Raw genomic sequence first — 21,004 nt, 5'->3', positions numbered from 1 at the left:
TAAATTAGTTTTGAATTTTAGATTTTTTTTTATGTCCTTAAGAACAGTTAGTATTATGATTGTGATTTATATTTATTTAAAATTATTTGTTAACAACAATTTTAGGTTTCTTTATATATATTTTTTAATAAACGGAATTATTTTTTAAATTTAATTTACTTTTCCTTAAATTTAGTGTTACATTTTTGATGTTGAATATATTATAAAATTTTTATGATAGACTTTTGCTATTTATTTGACATATTTTATAAATTTAAATTTGGGACTTTTATACATGTTTTTTTTTTTAAATTTTTTTAAGTCTTATTAAATACCATTTTTTGTTTATATTTTTTATTTTCATTTTCATATTTAATATTTTTTAAAAATGTTTATTGTTTTATTTATTTTTTTTTAACAATAATTTTTTAATTTTAATTTTACTTTTAAATGTTTTTAATTTATTTTTTTCATCAAATTCTTTTTTATTTTTATTTTTTTTTTATTTTTCCATTTTGTATTTTTAGTTTTTATTAAATTAATTTTTTGTTATTTTGATATTTATTTATTTTTATTTAATAAACTTTTGTTTCCAATCCCAATGCATGCATATATATATATATATATTTTTTTTTTACTTATCTTTTCTTTATTTTCCAATATTCTAATTTAATTTAGTTTCAATTTAAATTTTCATAAAGTTGTTAATATTTTGTAAAGTGTTTCGACTGTTTAACCATTGTTTGGCAAGTTGGCAGCTCGATCAATGTTAACGTCTTCAGTTCGTGGCGTTCGCGTCAATGGCGCTGCTTGGCACACCCACTGCCAGCCTGAGCCAGCTGCTCAGGTTGGCAGCCTCCGCTGCCGCTGCCTGTCGCTGCTGCAGCAACGCCCACTGAGCGTTGGCTGAGCTTTAATGCGTTTTCATTTAATACAGGCCCAGAGCTTGTTAGCTATGCCTCTGTGTGTGCACATGTGTGTGTGTGTGTGTGTGCGTGAACACCTCCCACTTGGCAATCTAATATAGAGCCCCCTCCCCCCGCCCTACCCCCTTTGTCACGCCCTGCGCTCCGCTGGCTGAGCGTTCCTTGCCCATGACTATCAAGTGCCTCGTTGGCGCGTGTTGGCGTCTTTTTTTTCAGTTTTTGCTGCAGTTGTTGTTGTTAGTTTTTAGCTCTTTTTTTTAGCCATTTTTCGCACATTTTGCTGACGTTTTGGCGCTTTTCGCTTCCGCATGCCAGACTTGACTGCACACACACACACTTAAATATATATATATATATATATATTTATAAATATATATCAATATCTGCAGCGTTGAGTGCATCGCTCCACATTAATAACGCATCCACCCTCTAATTGCATTTTGCCTTGGCCGCCTTAATCGAATTCCAATTGCTGCCACATGCGGCACGCTGCTGCCGCAACGATGCGCAATTTCGATTACGCGGCGCAGCTATTTTCGGGGCAACCTGATAAGGCCAGCTCCAGACTCCGCCCCCTCGCTCCAGGCCAACTCGGCTCAGCTGAGCTCCCTGAGGCGTTTTCCTTAGTTTTAGAAAGTGGCAAACATTTCTGAGCTGCGGCTGCTGCTGCTGCCGCTTCCGCATTTGGCGCTGCTAAGTTATGTGCTCAGATTAGCGGGTGTGTGTTAACTGTATTTGCCTGGCCAGCTCTATCTATAGGCCGGGCCTAATGAAAACCATAACTTTGCCTTGGCATTTCGGCTCGGGCTCGCTCGCATTGTGGCCAAGTCGCTGCCTTTTTCTCTGTGATTAAGGCAAATGTTATCGATTGCTGATTATCGAAAAAAAAAAACATAAATAAATCAATTTTAATACATTTTTATTGTATTTTCTTTAAAATTTTTGAATATCGTATCTAATTTTCCTTCTTCTCCTTTGCAGGTGAGTTGGAAAGCTGAGCTCTTTTGGCACTCTTTAAATGCAAAACAGGTAAAAAACACAAATGCCTTAAATAGACATTCAGGTTAACAGCAACAGCAACAACAACAACAGCGGAACGAATAACCAAAGCCAAATTAAAACAATTTGTAAAAAGTTCACACAGTTATAAAGATACAGATACATATAGATACAGATACATGACATATATAGAGAGATGCATATATATATATATAGATATATATATATACGTATAGTTGGCTGATTTTGGCTAAAGGCTGTCACATTTTGTGGCCTGTTGTTGCTGTCGTTGTTGCTGCTGCTGCTGACGACTGGCCATAGAGAAATGACCACAAAATGTGCGCATAAATCAACACAATGGCCAAATGCAGCAGCAGCAGCAGCAGCAGCAACAGCAACAGCAGCAACAGCCGCCAAAGGTGTGGAGCCAGCAACAACATCACATGGAAAATGCAAATTTCTCATGGAAAACGAGCCGCGGGGGATGACAATTTGCTGTTGTTGTTGCTGTTGCTGCTGCTGCTGCTGACTCAAAACAGTTGCTGCTGTGGCTGTTGCTGCGAAATGAATTAATAAACTTGCAACGGCGGCAGCTTTTGTAAAAATGCCGCCAATGCTTGTTGCTGCTGCTGTTGCTGTTGCTGCTGCCTTACAGCAACAATACGCAATGAAAACCGAACAAACGAAATTGAAATCTGACACCAAAAGAATTGACACACACGATTTTGCAGCGGAGACTCTCAAAAAATTCAAATTCAACGAGCGTTCGCCCAAATCAATGAAAATTGACCAACCAACGATCCGTACCCTCGCTCCCACCCGCCCCGAAATTCAAATTGCTTTTAAATTGTTGGCAACTAGCAGAGACTAGCAGAGAGTCCATGCGACTTCCTACTCAAGGAATATTGTAAGCGTAATAAGTCAATGAGTAGGGTTGTTGCAACGATATTTATCGATTTGGCTTAGAGCTATCGAAAGCTTGTGATTTATAGTTGCTTATTAGTGTGTGCAGTTTTGAAACTGAAGCTGAATCACAGAAGCAAGCAGTCAAGCAAGTTATCGATAGTTATCGATTCAAAATGCATACAAATAGATTTCGAAATATATTTATAAATATGTATATAAGTTATACAAATAAAGAGCTAAACAGACAAGCAGCTTGCTTAAGATATAAAGCTAAAATCGAGAATCGATAGTTATCGAAAGCTATCGATGCAATATATACATTCCATTATATTTATTTATATACATTATTTATGCATAGATAGCTAAGCAGTCAGAAGAAGCTTACTTCATAGCTTAAGCTTGAGTGGGTAATCGATATTTATCGATTGGAAAACCAATATATCAATTAGATTTCTGTATCTAGTATACATATATTTATAAAGAGAGTGAGAGAGGTAAGCAGTCAAGCAGCTTACCTAAAACATAAAGCTACAGTTGATAATCGATAGTTATCGGTTCAATATAAAAATTAAATTACTGTATCTAGTGCATATATATCTGTGTATGAATATAAAGAGCGTAACACTCAAGCAGGTGAACTCATAGATAAAGCTAGAGTCTCGAATCGATAATTATCGATTTGTAAAGCAATCATATCAATTAGAGCTCCATAAGTATACACATATTGATTATATATATGATCTATAGACTCTTGTGAATACCCACCCGAACTACTTCAGCCTGTTACAGGGTATCCAGCGAGGTAACATGCTCTGCAAAATGATATTCGAGTTGGTTTTTGTCCCTGCAGCAACAACAGCAACAGCTGCTGCTGCATTGGTCAGCAATTGAAATGTTCAGTGTCTATTGGGCTGTTGTTGTTGCTGCTGCTGCTGCAGTTATTTTATTGATTTGCTTGCCTGAAAATTGATCTTAATTTCCATGGGGCTGCTGCAGTGCGAGTGGCAGCAACTCGACTTCGAATTCGACTTCGGCTTCGGCTTTGGCTTTGGCTTTGGCTTGCGGTTCATTTGCATATCTCGATTTTGCATTCGAAATGATTATGAATAACTGTTAATTGTGTTTGGGCTATTACGTTGCATAAAACGCTTTTTGACCGCGAGCAAGGGGCGTCGCACTAACCCCTGCCCCTCTCCCCTTAACGAAAAAAATACCCCAAAGACCTTTTTCAGTAATTTGCAAACGATTTCAATTGCTTTGCAATTTCCGTTTTTTTTTTTTTTTTTGAAGGGGGATGTCTGTTGGTATTCGATAAATGAGTTAACTATTGAATCACTATGCAAAATCTATTGACATTCACTCATTCGCAAATGAGTACAGTGCACACTGGCAGCCGAAGAACAGCTTCTCGTGATTTGTAATCACACTTTAATATCTTTTGGATGGCTCAGTCAGCTTGGATGCATCATCACTGATTCAGCGCCAACTTAACTGTAAGTCATATAATGGAATACGATGAGAAGGGCTTACGGAACAGCTGTCAGTGATTACGAGTGGCGATGGTGGCAGAGAGGGGAGCGGAATGAAAAGTACACTGGATTCAGATATTCAGACAATTTGATCGTATCTAACATCGTATCGTATCTTTAAAATATACACAGTTCATAACATATCCAGGCATATTCTTCAGCAGATTCTTCAATATCGTATTTCGTACCGTATTTATTACATGGATTAACTCTTTTAGATTATACCGTATCGCTTTATAAATCATGTAAAAGAAGTCATATAATATCGTAAGTGATACATATTATATCGTATACTTTATAACGTATCGTAGTGAACTTTTTTGCAGTTTTTATAATATCGTAACTGATAAACAGTATATCGTAAAAGGCATATCGTATCGTAGGAATATCGTAAATGCATACGATATAAGTTTATCGCAATCTATAGACTTAGTTTCATTTTGTTAAGTGCCCATCTTCATAGCCTTTACTCCATTTACGATATAACTTGATCGTAATCCATAGACTATCGTTTCTGTTTTTATCGTAACCAGTCTCTGTCTAAGCCTTTTCATTGCTTACAATATATCGGCATACGATATAACTTGATCGCATCGATCGATCCATAGATCGTTTCACTTTGTATCGTAGCCCTCCCCAGCCCAAGTCCTTTCTCTATTTCCGCTGTATCGGCTTACGGTATAACTTTATCGTAAACCTGTCAAAGCCGCTCTATGTCTTTGTCTCTCCCTCTCTCACGCCGTTTCATATTTATGAGCGTCAGTTTGGCAGGTTAAGCACAGAGTTCACGGCTATTCGAAGCCCTGGCTGGGGCCTCAGCTGATGCTTGCCGTCTTTATATATCGGCTTTTGACTGAAGTCTGTCCTAATGACAACGGTAGCAGCTACTGCCAGGCAATTACTTAATTTACACTTGTCTGCTTTTTGCAGTCTTTCGCTCTTGTTGGCTGTTGGCTGTTGCTGTGGCTGACATAAGAAATTGTGGTGCCTGCACTTGGCAAAGCTATTGAACGGCAGCTCGACAAAAAGAAACAACAAAAATCTGCTCAACGGACAATAGCAGAGTGTGGCCACAATTCAAAAGTGCGCAACGGGCAACGCCTCCTCCCGCTGCAGCTGCCGCTGCGCCAGCCATTGCTGCTGCTGCTGCTGCTGCTGCTGCTGCTGCTGCTGCTGCTGCTGCTGCTGCTGCTGTTGGCGCGTAAATCAAGCAACAGCCGCGGCCCAGCTACTGAAGCAGAAAATTACTTTCATCATAATTTAAAGTTACTTATGACCGCAGCAGGCCCCACGAGGGAGTTAAGAGTCTGAGAGAGTCTGCCGCTGCCGCTGCTGCTGCCGCTGCGGTTGCTGATTGTCTTAGGCTGCACAAATTGAAAAATCATCTGGGCGCAAGCAGGATGTGCTGCAGCTCCTGTTGCCAGCGACTGCAGCCAAGGCAAACATTTGCACGTCAAACAAAGTGGCAGTGAAATAACAAAATTATGTTGGCAGATTTGTGGCGACGTTGAAATTATTGCAACACGCCAGCAACGGCAACGGCAACGGCAACGGCAACTGCCGCACTTGAGCTGTGCCACATAATTGCTATGTGCTGTGACGTTTGTGGCATGAATGATGTGGCGTGGGCCTCCGCCGCCAGCTACTGGGCACAGAAAGGCTGATCCACATTTTGCATAAATTACACTTCATTTGATTTGGGCAAGTCGCGTCTCCAATGACAATGCCACAGCAGCGGCAGCAACACCAACTGCGGCAACTAACTGCTGGCCATGGCCACAATCAAGTCAAGTGTTTATTTGTTTATGGGCCGTGCCGAGCGAAACTCTATTTCTTTATGCTGCTGCTGCTGCTGCTGCTGTTGCTTCTTTTTGCTTGTTGCTTATAGCTTAAGTGAGTGAGTGGCATGTTGCACGTTGCATGTTGGTGGTCCACATTGCGTTCCTTTCGTGCGTTTGTTTGCCGCAATTAGCGTGTGGGCAGCAGCAGCAGCAGCAGCAGCAGCGGCGGGTGAGTGAAAGTTGAGTTGAGTTGAGGCTGCGCCTTGTTGCCAGCATTTTGATAAGCTCCCCCACAGTCCAATGTGCAACTGCCCCAGCTCGCTAGCTAAACTCCTAATGCACACCTGTTGGCAACTGCTGCCGCTGCCGCTGCCGCTGCCTGTTGCAACCGGTTCGCTGTTGCCTCGCTGCGCTCGTTAGTTAATGCAAAGCGCTGTAAATATTATAACAGAGCGCGTTTCATTATTGTATTAACAACAGTTTGCGACTGCAGCAGGCTTTACTGTACCTCTGCCCCTCTCTCAGTCTCATTGGTATTTTTAGAGCCTGGCCAAACGGCATTTTTTATTGCTCGTTAGTTTTTGGCTATTTTTAGCCAATTGACATAAAGTAATATTTTTTCCTCTTTTTTTTGTTTTTTTTTTTTTTTTTAACTTTATTTTTGAAGTTTTTGAAAGGTTTTCATGCCGTTGTTGTCGACTTAGTGATTTATTTTGTTTATGATTTAGTTGCGCTTTTATTAACACAATTTGAATGTCACAAAAATGTGCGCTAACTGCGCTGTTAGCTACCATAATTGTTCTATTAGCCATCATAAGAATAATGGCCAAAAGGAATTGCTAAAAGTATTTCTAGAGAGTGAGAGAGAGAGAGAGAGAGAGAGACAGAGATGGCAACAGTAATACTTAGTCATACATAGACATAGATGCGCTTGGCTAACAACTGGCTTAAACAGCTGAAGCCGATGCCATAGAGTCTGCTCTTTATATACATACAAACTAAACTGAAGAATCAAACTGAAATTCAAGTGCAGCATTCGAATGCTTAAACATAAAGAAAGAGATTCCTGTAGTAGCCTAGTTAAGCAAAGACGATTCGATTACGATTTTGTCATATTTGTCAGGCTCAAAAGTTCAGCTATCGTTTATATTACGTAAGTTCTGTTATCGATCGAGTAACTATCGATTATGTAACCAACAATTCGTTGACTATTAATTGTTTACTTAGTCATAATTCATAAATCGATTGTTTAGTTATCGATTAGAAAATAGAAGAAAATAGAAGCAATCGATATCGATTGTTATCTAATAAGATGAAATAAGATTCAGCTATAGATTTTCTCACTAGCATCATTCATTTATCGATTGCTTATGTATCCATTATGTAACTAAAACTCAGTTATCGATTGTAGTTATCGATAAGAAAATTATCGATTAGATAACTAAAGTTAAGTTACTTAGTAGATAACAAACAATTAAATAATTTCAGATATTTGATCATTATCATAATTAATTTATCGATTGTTATCAATTGTATAACAATCGATTAGACACCTACAGTTCAGTTGTTTACTAGAAGAATTGATTGATGTTTGCTCATAGTCACAATTCATTAATCGGTTATTTAGCTATCGATTACATATGGAAAATTCAGTTATCGATATATAGCTAAAATTCCTTTATCGATAAAATAACCATCGATTTGATGAACTAACAATTGAATAACTATCGACTATTTTCATCAGCTATTTATCAATCGTTTTCATTACATCAATTTAAACACTATCGATGGCTCGATAGTTATCGAGCAGCGATATTCAATCATCGATCGCTTGTGCTTCAATTCTATTACTGAAAAGTTGCCTGAGTTGAGACAGTGTTGTGCAGTGTTAAATGGATTTCTGTCTTATGCTGCACCAAAAGGGAGCTGTGAAGCGTTTTGTTACATGAGTGAGCTTTGCGTTTGGTGTTTTTGTTTTCGTTTCGTTTTTGGAGTGTTGCGGCCACATTACTCATGCGCCGTGTTGCACAGGCGGGTATAAAATAACAGATTTATGCCTACGTTGCAGGCAATGACACGCCAATTAGCCGCCCAGCAACAGCAACAACAAAAAGGCCTGCAAATAAAGCTTTGACATTTTTATGATGCTAAGCGCGGGGGAACAGCAACAACAACAGCAATGCGTTGAGCCTTAAAGCCAGACTGGAACAATCTTTTGGGAAGCCAAGACTGGCCCCAGGCAAGCAGCCAAACGGACAACCAGGCAACCAGGCAACCAGCCAGCCAGGCAGGCAGCTGGCTGACCTTTGCATGTGTTGCTGTTGTGAGCTGTTGCTGTTGTGTGTTGTTGTGCGCTATCTGCGGAGGCGAATTGAGTTTGACAGCTGGGGCGACACGATCCGATTGCGATTGCGATCGCTCTTTGACCTTAATACGCGCCAGCTGCGTCAACGTCAGCGCCCGAGGGGCAACAGCAACAACGGCGACAACAGCAACTAGTCTGCCATTGCCCAAACGTTCGCGGCAACAGTCGAAACTTCCCTCGGCACGCCACCCGCTGGATTGCTGTCTGCACTGCTAGAGGCAGCATTGTCATTTGACACCTCATTTGGGGCTGTTGCGGCGGGCACGCACAGCTAATAAGCGCTCAATAAATGTGCAACACCCGCTGGCAACAGCAACATGTTGCTGCCGTGCGTGCGACGACAACAACAATGCATGTGGTATACAATTTTCTACTACTTTTTTTTTGCAATCGACTGGGCAATCTCATTAATAAATTGCGCTGCATGCAACGCTGGCAACATGTTGCTGTTGCTGTTGCGTCTAATGCTGCAAACGGCAGCAACATTAATTGGCTGCTTACAGCTGACAAGGCAGCGACTCTTGTTGTAGCTCGTTGTTGTTGTTGCTGCTGTTGCTGCTGCTATAGCTAGTATCAATTTAACTGCCGATAGGTGGCGCTGCTGCATGCCATCATCAGCAATTGCAGCGAGCACCGCAGCAACATTTATTGTTTATGCATTTGTGAAGGCAAATTTTCAACAGTTTCTTTCATATTTTCTTTTAACGATTCCTTTTTTTTTCTTCTTTTGGGGTGGGGGAAGACTAATTGATTTTTATGCGCAGCCATGTCCACGGCAACAACAACGACAACATCGAATGCCGCATAGGCGGCGGCACATATTTTAAGCACAAATTACAAAGCAATAATCATAAATCTTTTTTGCGGCTCAGCGGCAGCAGCAGCAACAGCAACAGCAACATGTTGCTGCCATTTATCAAAATATCAATGCATATATATATATGTGTGTGTGTGTGTGTGTGTGTGTGGCAGATGCCAGACAAATGGGCATTGCGTGTGCCATATCAATGCAATGTTGTTGCTGTCGCTGTTGCTGCCGCTGCTGCTGTTGTCATCGTCGCTCAAATGTTGATAACTTTTGCTGCCAGCAACAATTGCAAATGGAGCACGTGGCCAACGCAGCAACAGCAATTATTGTTGCTGCTGTTGCTGCTCAGACTGCCGCAACTGATTGCTCTTGATTAAATGCTAGTCACTCACTTGAAGACTTGAATCTGCAGAGTCGAGAGATGCGGCCCCCGGAAATTGTTTGTGCCACGAACTGCAGTTATGCGGCGCGCAGCCAACGTCTAGCTAACATTTAAGCGGCTTCCTGGCGATTGCTATTGCACTTGTTGTTGTTGCCGTTGTCCAAGTGGAGCATCCAGCTGCTGCTGCTGCTGCTGTTGCTGTCCAATTTTGATGGATCTTTTGGCTGCAGCAAGCAGCACACAAAATGTTTGCTTCCTGCAGAAAAAACTTCTATATATATCAAGCTATATTCAGCTATATCTAGATACATATATATAAATAAATCCACATCAGGTTTTAGCTTTTCAGCTCAAATAATATGCTTAAATTTGTTTGAACTCTATGGCTAAGCCAACAGCAATTGCTGTGCAGTTGACAAAAAGCAACAGCAGCGGCAGCAGCTGCGTGTTGCAGCGGTGTCAAAACTGTTTGCAGCAACAACAGCAACAAGAACCGCAACGATCCCTAGCTTATTAAAGTTTAATGACTATTGGGGTGGTCTTGGCACGTAGCTGTCACAGTTGCTGCTGCTGCTGCTGCTGCTGTTGCTGTTGCTGTCGCTGACGATTTGCGCAATGCGCGCAATAGCAGCAAATAATTGCAACGGCAACGTGCAACGATTTGCGGCGGCAACGAGGTGAAGGCAACAACGGCAACAAATGTTTATATGAAAATTGAAAACGTTCATTGCGCAATGTGCGCACGGCGACAACAGCAGCAGCAGCAACAGCAACAGCAACAAAAAGAACCGACAAATAGTCAACGTTTTCTTTTGATGCTTTGCATTCGGCACGCAAAAAGCAACAACAACAACAGCAACAGCAGCTTTATGCCGTTTCATCATGGCGCGCAGCAACAATTGGCTAATAATATAAATCCAGTGCCCCAAAACTGCAACGGCAACAGCAACCACGACAGCAATCGTCTTTGGCCCAAGGCTGGCTGCTACATGTTGTTGCTGCTGCTGCTCCAGTTTTTTGGCTTGTATTATTATACGTCTAATTTAATTGCATTTCGATGGCTGACCCCTCATGGCAGCTATATGTCAATAAAATTGCTGCTGCACGCCAGCAACATGCACTTGCTGCTGCTGCTGCTGTTGCTGCTGTTGCTTATCGTCTGACCACAAATAACTGCAAATTGTGTGTATAAAAATGCAAACTGCATTGTTTGTCTATGGCTTATCGGCAGCAACTGGCCACTAAATCAGCGTAACAGGCGCAGCAACAGCAGCAGCAACAGCAACAGCAACAGCATCAGCAGCAACGGCAATGGCAACAAACTGCCAGGCAACACGCATGCGCCACCAAAAGTCATGTTCGTGCCACAAAGGCGACACCAAAGCCATACATATTGTAGGTGGCAGCAACAGCAACACAGCAACAACAGCAACAGTTGCAGTTAAATGTGGCAATTGTAGCTTAAAGCAGCAACGCTCACACACACACACACACACACACGCACACCCTAGCTAATCATTTTAGGTAATAATTTTGCATTTCTGCACATATGTGTGTCTCTGTGTGCAACATGTTGCAAGCCTGCGCGCGCGCCCTTTTTTCGTTTATTTATTATTTTTCTCGTATAAAACTGTCCGGCGTGTGGGCGTGTGCAGCTGCCCAGTTGCATAAAGAATAGCTGCAACGCTTGCCACTTTGAACTCGCCACGCAGCGGCCACAACACAATAGAAAGCCACGCAGGAAGCAGCAGTTTAAATGCTTGGAAATTTATGTGCAGCACCCAAAGCGAAATCCTTTCACCAGCTTAGACAACGCATTAATAAATCAATAACGCGTTTATAATCATAGTTGTTGCTGGGGCAAGAGGCAACTTCCGTGCGACAAGCGGCAATTTGGTGCGACAGGGCGGCAACACCTTGGCAACATTGTTGCGGCGGCAACAGCGAGAGCAATTAACATAAGCTGGAAGAGCAGCAGCAGGAGAGAGATGGAGGAAGAGGGAGAGCGAGAGCGACAGAGACAGAGAGAGGGAGAGAGCGAGCTTTGATCACAATAATATGCAACGCGCGCTAGCAACATGTTGCGCAACTTATCAAAATAATCATCATTCACATCGACAACAGCAGCAGCAGCAGCAGCAGCAGCAGCAGCAACGCAGGCAGCATTATGATAATCGCAATGCGGCGGCAATGTTGAAACGAACAACAAAATTGCAACTGTTTCTCATGCAGCGTCTGTGCCGCTGTTCGCCCGTGCCGCCCCTTGTTGCTGCGGCAAAATGCAACTGCTGCATGTTGCAATTAATAATCGACGTGGCAAAGCAACTCGCTAGGCGCGGCAGCAGCAGCAACAGCAACAACAGCAACGTGCGCCCTTCTTTTTGATTTAAAATGTGCCGCCATCGTTTTGGCTCGCACGTAGGCGTACTCACACGCAGCACACACACACACACACACACACAAACACACACACACACAGACACACATATGTATATCTAAAGATTCTGCCTCGCACCCACTTGGCTGCCCTTCAGCTCGCCGCCTCAGCAGGAACAGCAACAAGTGTTGCTGCAACCACTTGGCATCATCAGTCAAGTGTCTCGGTGTTGCTGCTGCTGCTGCTGCTGTTGCTTGGCCTGCCGGCAATGTCACTGTCTTACGATTCTGGCGGTTTCTGTTTCTGTTTCGCCTTTGTGCATCTTTGTGTGGGTCTGCAGATCGTCATCGAGCGATTGCCCACTGACCACAATAGTTGCTCGCGTTGCAGTTGCTCGCATTGTTGCTGCTGCTGTTGCAGCCAAATATATCAGCGGTAGAAATTTATTATTAATAATGCGGAAAGTAAAGCGAGTTATCAGAATACAGGCATGGAAAACAATCAAAAAAAAATAAATAAAAAAAATTATATAAAAAATAAAATTATATATTTAAAAAATAAAAATAAATCAATATTAAACATAAATAAATTTAAAAAAATAATTGCACATAAATTTAGTTATCAGAATAAAGGCATAGAAAAGAATCAAAAAAACAAAATAAAATAAATAATATAAAAAATAAAACTATATATTTAAAAAAATAAAAATAAGTCAATATAAAAAAATAAATAAATTACATAAAAAAAATTGCATATAAAAAATAAAAATATATACTTAAAAAAATAAAAATAAATCAATATAAAAAAAATAAATAAATTTAAAAAAAATAGTTGCACACAAATTTCACTTAAAGCACATTAAAAGCTTACCAAAAGCTCGTCAAAAGCTAGCTCACACAATCACAATCAAAGCAAGCTTAAAGTACTTTTAATTAAATATATATGAAATTGGTTTGAAACTCATAAGAGCATGACTTGAGGCTTTAAGCCAAACTTGAGCTTACTTAAAACTTACTTCAAATTCACCTAAAGCTCACTTAAGGCCAGCTCAAAGCAAACATTCAGCATATTCTAAGTAAATGTAAAGTTGATGCATTGAAAGCTTTAATAAATCGAAAAGCTTTCTTAAAGCTAACTTAAAGCTCAGCTAAACTGCACCAAAGGGCAGCAGAAATGCTAAGCTCATTTAGAGTAAGCTTCAAATGCATTTAAAGTTCAGTTAAATTAGGCATAAAGCTCACTTGAAGCTTTAGCTCAACTTAAAGCTTATTAAACAGTATTAAATGTTAGATTATACTAAAGCTCATTTAAAGCTTATTAAGAGCTCACCAAAAGTTCAGTAAAAGCTCAATTAAGATGAGCTGAAAGTCCAAGCAAAGCTCATTTAAGCTAATGTAATTAGCAGCAATTAAAGTAAATGCCAAATGTATTAAAAAGTCGCTTGAATCTCGCATAGGGCACGCTTGAAGACTTAAGCTGCGCTTGGAGCTTAAAGCTCTCTCACAAACAGCTTTGAACTTTTGAGCCCAATTCGTGTACATTTTGAAATTGCCTTGTCTTTGCCGCTGAACTCGATTAAGTGCGTTTTAGCGCAGCGGCACGCCCAGTGGGCGGCGCTGGCAGTGAAACGTCGCGTCGCGTCGCGTCGCTTGACGGCGGAAATTTATGTGGCCCACTAATAAGTTTGCTGGCAATTACGCTGATAAATAAATAAATCAGCGCCGCGAAACTTCGATGGCGGCGCCTTTGTGGAGAAGCCACCGCTGTTGGAGCTGAGCCGCTGGGTGCCGCGTGCTGTGGGTGTGTGACAAGTGCGGCGAGTGGTGCAGCGAGTGGTGCAGCGCGGCGGTCCAGCGGCGCCATTCAAATTCAAATTCACATGTGATCGGCCAAGCATGAGTCAGCCACTCCGCACGAAGCCAGCCCGTGTTGCCGTGCTGCACAGGGTGGGGCACGGAGTGCTGCATGGGCCAAAGAGAGCAAAGAGACAGAGAGAGAGAGAGAGAGGCAGACAGAGAAGCTTCTCGTCAGCGGCGCTTAATTAGAAAATTGCTAATAACTCATGCACACGAACAAATTTCAATATTAATGAGGTTTTAAGGCAGCAACCGCAGCAGCAGCAGCAGCAACTGCAGCGTCGACTTAATTGAAAAGTTTTTGAATCGTGCCGTCATATGAAGGAGATGCAGCAGCAGCAGCAGCAGCAACAGTTGCCAGGGCCTAGCCCAAACTGTGCACAATGGGAGGCACAGCAGCAATTGTTGCTGCTGCCTGTCTTACGCTGCTGGCCCTGGTTGCTCCTGTTGCTCATTAAGTAGCATGAAAACTCAATAGGTTGCCGTTGTTGCACTTTTTTTTTGTGTTAACGGTCGCCGTCTTTGACTGATTTAGTTGTCAGCTGAGCCGCAGCAGCAGCAGCAACAGCAGCAGCAACATGTTGCTGGCATTCATAATTAGCATGCAAGCGGCATAAATCGCAGCAGCGGCAGCAATAACAATTAACAGACCCAAATTGCATGCAACACACACACACACACGCGCGCGCGCGCTTTCCCTGTCTGCCACACAGGCATTGCAGCTGCTTAGCATGCAGAGCAGCGTTTGATGTCTGCAACAGAACACGTAGGCAACAGCAACAGCAACAGCAGCAGCAACAGCAACTGTCAATTATATTAGTTGCTGTTACACAGCTCGCTAATTCAAAAATCATGCGTGGGCAGCAGCAGCAGCCGCAGCAGCACCAGCAGCAACCTGGCACGCCAGCAACATTGCCCTCTAAGCCAGCCGCAACATGGACGCTAGCAACTTTTCTTAATTAAGTGACGACCTGTTGCTGCTGTTGCTTGTGCTCTTGCTGCATGCAAATTTAATTTGCGTCTTGTCGCGACCTTTGGCCATTGCGTGTTGCTGCTGCTGTTGCTGCTGCTGCTGCTGCTGCTGGCAGCGGCCATAACTTCTCGGCGGCAACATTTCGCATTGTTGCTTGGCCACAAATTGATATTTAACTGGTTGCCTGGCCCGGCTTGAGCCTGGTAAAAGTTCGCACGACTTTTCGCCTCGGCCCAAACGCGTATTTAACATTTACGATCCATTCAAACGGATTCTCAATCTGATCTCACCATCTCACTCTCGCCCCGCTCGCCGCGCAGTCTTCTCGATATTCTCGATTGTTGCTCGTGTCGTTATCTGTGGCAATATCTCTGGGGGCCAATCCACTTCTGCTGCTGCTTGCATTTCTATCGTGTGTGCGCCGTTAATGTTTTTACTTAACCAGCAACACACACACACACACTCACACACGCCTCGTTGCATGCTGTGTGCGTAGCACAATAAATCAAAGTTTTATTTGTTGAAATAAATTCACAGTTTATTGCTTCGTTATTATTTGCGCTGCTGCTGCTGCTGCTGCTGAATGTTATTGCTGGCTGAATGCAACAACAACTGCAGCAGCAACAACTACGACAGACAGCCATCAAACACTCGCAACGGCGGCAACGCATGCCGGAAATGTTTATTGTTTGTTGTTGTTGCATCTATTGCTGCTGCCATTGCTGATCTCTTTCTAATTTTCACCTCGTTGCTCACGACTATCGCATTAATTATTGCCACGACTCTCTTGTGCCAGCAATTAAGAGTGTTGCTCTAGCCGATAACCATACGGCAGCAGTTATCGATAACTTGCAATTGTTGACTGACTGCAGCAGGCTTGCCATTTCATGGCTCACTTTTTGTTCTCGGCCTAAACTTCTCTTGATTATAACCAAAAAATTTTAATGCCAATTTTGCGTTTGCAAAACTTGCGAAAATTGCAAGTCAAGCCGATCTGTGGCCATACCACGCCCTAGCCACAGCCTCTCCAGCTGACTGTCAAGCGGTTGTCAGTGACATTTTTGAACCCTGACCGCCTTTTTCGTCGGATCTTGCCACACGTTTTACCATTAATTAGCAATAGAGATACGAAAAGATATGACTGTGTAGATATGTGTGTGTGCGTGTGTGTGTGTGTGTGTGTGTGTGTGTGTGTGTGTGTGTGTGTGTGTGTGTGTGTGTGTGTGTGTGTGTGTGTGTGTGTGTGTGTGTGTGTGTGTGTGTGTGTGTGTGTGTGTGTGTGTGTGTGTGTAAACATTACGCAATGTCTTCAATTGGCTAAGCACTGCAACGTTTAATTGAGAAAACATTCGCATTTGTGTGTCGATAATGATCGATAACGATAACTATAGCAGTAAACAATGAACTAAAGAAATTGTATAAGCTAAGAAGTGTGTTCAATATATATATATATATAAATGTATATAGCATATGCTATATATGAAATATCTGCAATAAATATTTTGTCAATTATCTCAAAGTTATCGAAGCAAACTGATCGCAGTTGGCTGGCTTTCGCTTACAGAGCGAGCACAGCAAACGCTCATCAGAAAGTTCAGGCCTAGCTAGCTTATAGAGCTATTTGTAGAGCATATTAAATATTTATGATAGATCTTCCCCAAGTAATGGGCACGCCACAGAGTCAGTTGACGAAGTGATGAGAATTTCGAATTTACTTGGTTTCTTATAATATATATAATAATATATATAATCCTATACCCCCGGAGCAACGTTTGTTGGTGGCACAAAATGCTGTGAATGATTGAAGGCGTGCCGAGGCGCCATCTAAAACAAGCCTCGATTTATCCATTGTTCAAAGAATCATATAAATTGTCAGTTGAAGCTGTATATAGCAATACTAATACTAATACATACACCAATATATATATATATATATATATATTAATACATATACTAATACATATGCCCATCCATATACCAATCCAAATTCCAGCATTCGATTTATTTACTCACCTAATTTCTGCCCTGCCATTTGAACCAATATTTATATAAATCTATGTTTATTTGCTTGATCTCATTGCAGCAGCGTAAGCTGTCACCGACATGGGCAGTGAGCAATACTGCTTGAGGTGGAACAATCATCAATCCAACCTGTTAGGGGTGTTTAGTCAATTATTACAGGACGGGAGCCTGGTGGACGTTACATTAGCTTGTTCAGGGGGCCCATCCATCAGAGCCCATAAGGTGAGTGATAAATTAACAAAAATATAGAAATAAGAGTTATGTCTATGAAATGATCGATAAGTACATGATCGATAAGTTCTATTGACTAGAAAATAGTTAAAGTTTTGCAAAGTTGAAAGATCGATAACTGTGAATCGATTGATATCGATAAGAGTTTAGAAATATGCTTGAACTAGGTAGACAGTATAAGACTTGATAGCTCTATACCAATTTTAAAATTAATAAAAAATGCTAATTATTAATTAATTAAATAATTAATTATGCAAAAGGAAAAATGATAAAATTGTAAGTTTTAAAGTTTTTCTTTTGCACTACTATTTTTATGAACAACTTTATATAGTATATATATGCATGTAGATGTTTATATTTGCATATGCACAGCGACTGCTAAGTGGGCAGAGCAATTGCAACTGCAACTGCAACTGCAACTGCAACTGCAACTGGAAACTGTAAAATGCGGAAGCTGTCGCAATGTTGCGATCAAGGTCGCTGCTAGCGCTGGCGACGCTGCAGTTGTTGCTGCTTTTTGTAGGCCTCTCCAAATGCCAGTCGCATAAATTAACGAAGCAGCAGCAGCAATACCAACAACAACAACAACAGCAGCAGCAGCAGCAGCAGCAACACGATCAAATGCAATTTACACATTTGTCAGTAAATTGTCAACTTAGCGCGCGCAGAGCACTAAACGAGACGCCGCTGCCGGCGTCGCTGCATGTTGCTGGCGTTGCTCGTTTGTTGCTGGCAACAATGTTGACAAGGTCAGCGCCTAATAGAAATTGACTGCGCCCCGCCACGTGGCTGTCGTTGTGTGACTGTGTGTGTGTGTGTGTGTGAGTGCATAAATCATGCGTTGCCATGCAGCAGCAACAGCAACAACAGCAACAACAACAACGCCAACCACAACGCTTTGCGCACGTCTGTCAATTGAAATTCCTGTTAAATTAAGCGGAAAATATTTAACTGCGTTGCTACTGCCGCAGCAACCTGTAGCCAAGCTGTTGCTGTTGCTGCTGCTACCTTTTGATGTTTGAGCTGATAAAGTTATTTTGAATGCAATTTCTAACCAACGTCTAAATAATGCATAGAAAAACTGGTAAATTGTTCAATTATAATGCGTTTATTATACCAGCAACAACAGCAACGGCCACACTTGACACTGATATGGCCAGTGATTGCCAGACAACTGATTCAAGCATCAACACTTGAGCAAGCTGCTGGCATCTTGGCCAAACGGGCGACAGCCACAGTCGCTCATTAGGCCACGTTTAGGCGCTGACAGCGACAACAGTTGCTGATCGCTTGGCGACACAAAACGGATTTGTTGCATTTTCCAGCTGAGTATCTACCAAGAGTGCTCTAAGGCAACATTCAGTCTTAGGTTTTTAATGCAGAAATCGGCTTAGCTTTGATCCAGCCATGTTTACTTAAAGTGGCTGACGAGGCTCTGTGTTAGCCAAATTTAGCTGAGGCTGTTTTTGTTATCAATTTCGAAAACCGTAATCAAAAGGAAAAACTTTGAAAAATTGCATTTAGCACTTTTTTCTATTTTATATTTTTAAAATATATTCAAAATGTTCAACTTATAAAAATTGGAATTTAAAAAATTTTGAAATTAAAATATTTTTAAATTTAAATTGTTAAATTTTTAAAAATATTAAATTTAAAAAATTTAAAAAAAAATTAGAATTTGTATATAACAAAAATTTTTATTTTCAAAAATTTTATTTTGTGTATTTGAATTTTTAAAATCTATAATTTTTAAAATTCACAAAAAAAAGGTTTAAAATTTTTATTTCAAATTAATTTAAAATTTTTCTTTTTTTAATTAAGTATATAAAAATTTTGGTTTTCAAATAATATAATTTACAAAAATTTCAAAAATATAAGTGTTCTATTTTTATAAATTTTAATTTTCAAAATTGAAATAAAATTGAAAAAAGTTAAATAAAAAAATTTTAACAAATATTAAAATAAAGAAAAAGTTAATATAAATTCTAGCCAAAAGCAGCTAAAGCTTTGGCAGAGTAATGAAGATTTGAAATATCGAACTGAGGTCCAAGTCTTGGATATAACTTTCTATAACAATTTAGTTGATGGCTAGAAAAATTGCTGAGGCTTTTGAATGAAGAACTCTGAGCTGTGAAGCAAAGGCAAATTAAAGCCAAAAGCAGCAGCCACTCGTATCACCCATATCTAACTAGATCTAGCTCTAGCTTGAACTTCAACTCCAACTGCAACGCCAACGCCAACTCCAGCTGAGCCAAAACCTTTCATTAGGAATTGAACGGATTTGTGTGCCTTTGGAGCTGTTTGCATGAGCTGCAGCCAAATAGTCTGCGCTGACTAAGTACATAATTGTTATGGGCAATGCCTTTGGGCACTGGCTCGTCGCTGGACATGTGATGGGCGCCTTTCAGCGCGTATCTCAAGCTTGGAGCTTTTGTGGACATTGCCCAAACTCCTTTTCAATAACTCGTGCGATTTTCATGTGTTTTTTTTTTGGCTGTCGTCGTCGAGTCAACTTCATTAGTCGCTTGAACAAAAACAACATTGGGCAAACTAGCTGATGAATTCATTTCCTTTTTAGACAGACTTTCGGGTAGACGAAATTACAAGAGCAGTAGAAGAAGAGCGAGAGAAATGTAGAGAAAAAATGTGGTAAATGAAATTGAAACTGAGAGACGGCGACGACGACGATGCCGATGAATGAAGTCCTTGGCACATGCAAGTGTTGCTGTTGTTGTTATCGCTTTGGCAAACTAATTAGCAAATGTACACACCCACACACACACACATATACACAAAGAGAGGGACTCGGACAAATGTCAACATATCTAAAAGCTAATAAAGCAGGGAATTGAATTGCTAAAGCAACTCAAACTTGAAGCAAAAGAAGTCCAAGCCAAAGCTAAAGCCAAAGCCAAAGCCGAAGTGGAAGCTAGCTGTCAATTACTTTTGCATATCCTTGCACTGAATCCTTGTTGTTGTTGTTGCTGTTGCTGTTGCTGTTGATAACGAGCTCAGTTGTGACGCTGCGGGCGCCTTCACAGCCGTCCAAAGAGCGACAAAAAATTGTTAAATTGATTAAAAAGCAAAGTGTCGATGAACGAGCCAATGATGACAGCAGAGTCCGACCCCGAGCCCAGCAGACCCAGACTAGCCAGGACATTTAGTCAGGACATGCTAAAATACGAAAAAAAAAACCAAGTAAAAGAAAGAAAATAGTCGAGCTAAAGCGTGCGGCAGCAAAAACCCCGAGTCCATGCAAAGGATAACCAACAACAGCAGCAACAGGACGCCGCAGTCCTCTCTCAAAGTGCACTAAACACGCAGACCTCAACTGCTATGCAAACGTTGGGTCAACTGTAAAGTTCGCCCCGACCGCAGTCTGCGGCCAATCGAGCGAATGAACAGCTCAAAGATACCCCGACAGCGACGGAACTTCGAACTGAAGTTAGCTATTATATAAATTCACTCTCACTGTAGTCAAGACTAACACAAGATCTCACTGTGGTAGCAAATCTCGAAGGAATTTGAGGAATTTCAATGCAATCTGCGCTCATAATTAAGATAGTTCTTTTTAACTCTTAACGTTTTCATATGGTTTTTCCAAAAGCTAAACTTTGTTTTATATATATTTATTTTTATTATACAATGAATTAATTATTTAAGAATTTAATATATATATTTATGTTTTGTTTTTTTAATATTTCATAAATTTTTTTATATATTCAAAAGTTTAAGTTTAAGTTTGACTCAAATTAATTATATGTATTTATTTTGTTATTTACATTTTTATTCTTACATTCTTAATGTTATATCTTATGTTTATTTTTATATTAGCATTTTTATATTTTTTATATATATTGTATAGTTAGT

The 21,004-nt window shown here is 40.8% G+C and overlaps 1 protein-coding gene across 10 annotated transcripts in view; it reads left to right on the top strand.

Moving 5' to 3' along the window:
• LOC111605050 (box A-binding factor) overlaps positions 1-21,004 on the top strand; it is a 149,329-nt gene that overhangs the window by 62,305 nt on the left and 66,020 nt on the right. For 9 of the 10 annotated variants that reach the window (XM_023323386.2, XM_030224047.1, XM_030224044.1 and 6 more), the window contains one exon: positions 16,965-17,125. In XM_023323386.2, the coding sequence (XP_023179154.2) occupies positions 16,985-17,125 (141 nt within the window). In that variant the 5' untranslated portion in view covers positions 16,965-16,984. Of the gene's footprint in view, positions 1-1,886; positions 1,935-16,964; positions 17,126-21,004 lie in introns of all 10 variants that reach the window. The other variant, XM_030224046.1, reaches the window with a different exon arrangement.

The sequence above is a fragment of the Drosophila hydei genome, unplaced genomic scaffold, assembly GCF_003285905.1.
Source record: "Drosophila hydei strain 15085-1641.00,03,60 unplaced genomic scaffold, DhydRS2 tig00000339-arrow-arrow-pilon, whole genome shotgun sequence".
Taxonomy (NCBI): domain Eukaryota; kingdom Metazoa; phylum Arthropoda; class Insecta; order Diptera; family Drosophilidae; genus Drosophila; species Drosophila hydei.
The sequence above is the reverse complement of the archived record's forward strand: the minus strand, read 5'-3'. Positions and strand labels throughout refer to the sequence as shown.